This window comes from Sciurus carolinensis, chromosome 19, assembly GCF_902686445.1.
Source record: "Sciurus carolinensis chromosome 19, mSciCar1.2, whole genome shotgun sequence".
Classification (NCBI taxonomy): domain Eukaryota; kingdom Metazoa; phylum Chordata; class Mammalia; order Rodentia; family Sciuridae; genus Sciurus; species Sciurus carolinensis.
The window spans coordinates 12,896,176-12,897,404 of record NC_062231.1 but is presented as its reverse complement, the minus strand read 5'-3'; the positions used below and the strand labels follow the sequence as shown (position 1 = coordinate 12,897,404).

Here is a 1,229-nt window from a genome sequence, read left to right as displayed (position 1 = left end):
CTGAAACGGGGTCATGGCGTGGTCCAATTAGCTGGGGGTGCCAAGGCCACCACTGTCACTGCCCTCCCCACCTCGTTTCCATCATTGGAACGCATGCTTTACCCTGGCCGGCGCCGGCTGTCTCACCTGGGGGAACAGAGGCCTCTCTTCCTTCACCTTCTTCACGCAGTCGGCCACCAGCCTCTTCATGGCTTTGGGGCAGTTCTTGTACAGCTTGCTGAGGTCCGGGGAGGCGTAGCCTCGGCCCACCATGAAGATGATCTGAGTAGGGAAACAGCTGTGAGTGGCTGCGCCAGCACTGTGCCCACGCTCACGCGGCCTGGCGAGGAGGAGGCCCGGGACGTCACCTGGTCTCGGTTGTTGATGTGGGAGTAGGGCAGCTCCCCCGTCATCAGCTCGTACAGGACGATGCCGTAGGAGTAGACGTCGGACTGGAAGCTGAAGGGGTTGTCATCCTGCATTCGGATCACCTCGGGGGCCTGCGAAGACAGCGCGCTGACCACCGTGTGATGGGGCCTGGTGTCCCTCCCCCAAGGGTCTGTGACTCTCGGTGCTGGCAAAGGCCAACAAAGGAAGCCTGGTCTCTGCCCAGGAGCCTGCAGGTCACCTAGTTTGCCAGCTCCTGCCCCACTGAGGTCCACTTGGTTCTGACCAATGCCCAGGGTCCTCACCATCCACAGCACGGAGCCGGTGGGTTGTTCAACCTGCTGAGAGCCACTCCAGCGTGACTTCACTGTCGCCAAACCAAAATCTCCAATTTTCACCGTTAAGCCTTCATGGAGAAATATGTCTCAGTGCTCGTTAAGGAGGCTAGTTTCAAAAGAACCTGTCCAGTTAATTTTTCCCCAAGTTCTTTGTAACAGGTGATCTCTCCAGCCAGAGCCACCTGGGCAGCAAATGTCTAGGTTTCTGAAGTTTTTTTATTCTCCAAGTTTCTCCAATGTTGCTTTGCCTCATTTTCACATCTAGGTGCTGGGTCCCTGGCCTTGTAACCTTTCCTGTAAGGTACCTCTCACCCCAAGATCAAGGCTGCCTTCCCAAGCTACCCCGGAGGGCTGAGCTGGCCTGGTGACTCCCTGCAATCTGCTCGAGGACATTCCACACACAAGTGGTCAACTGAACGTGGGTGGCTAGCAGATCTCGTCCCGAGGCTTGAATGCTGTCACAGAAGTTCCTCAACAGAACAGGTACAACACAGTATAGAAGCAGGCAGTTTAAATCTGCCTCGT

The 1,229-nt window shown here is 56.4% G+C and overlaps 1 protein-coding gene across 5 annotated transcripts in view; it reads right to left on the bottom strand.

The window, feature by feature from the left end:
• The window catches only part of Raf1 (Raf-1 proto-oncogene, serine/threonine kinase), an 84,834-nt gene that overhangs the window by 896 nt on the left and 82,709 nt on the right, over nucleotides 1-1,229 (bottom strand). For all 5 annotated transcript variants that reach the window (XM_047534666.1, XM_047534665.1, XM_047534667.1 and 2 more), the window contains 3 exons: nucleotides 672-790; nucleotides 348-479; nucleotides 127-261 (listed from right to left, as the gene is read on the bottom strand). In XM_047534666.1, coding sequence (XP_047390622.1) covers nucleotides 127-261; nucleotides 348-479; nucleotides 672-790 — 386 coding nt within the window. The remainder of the gene's footprint in view (nucleotides 1-126; nucleotides 262-347; nucleotides 480-671; nucleotides 791-1,229) is intronic.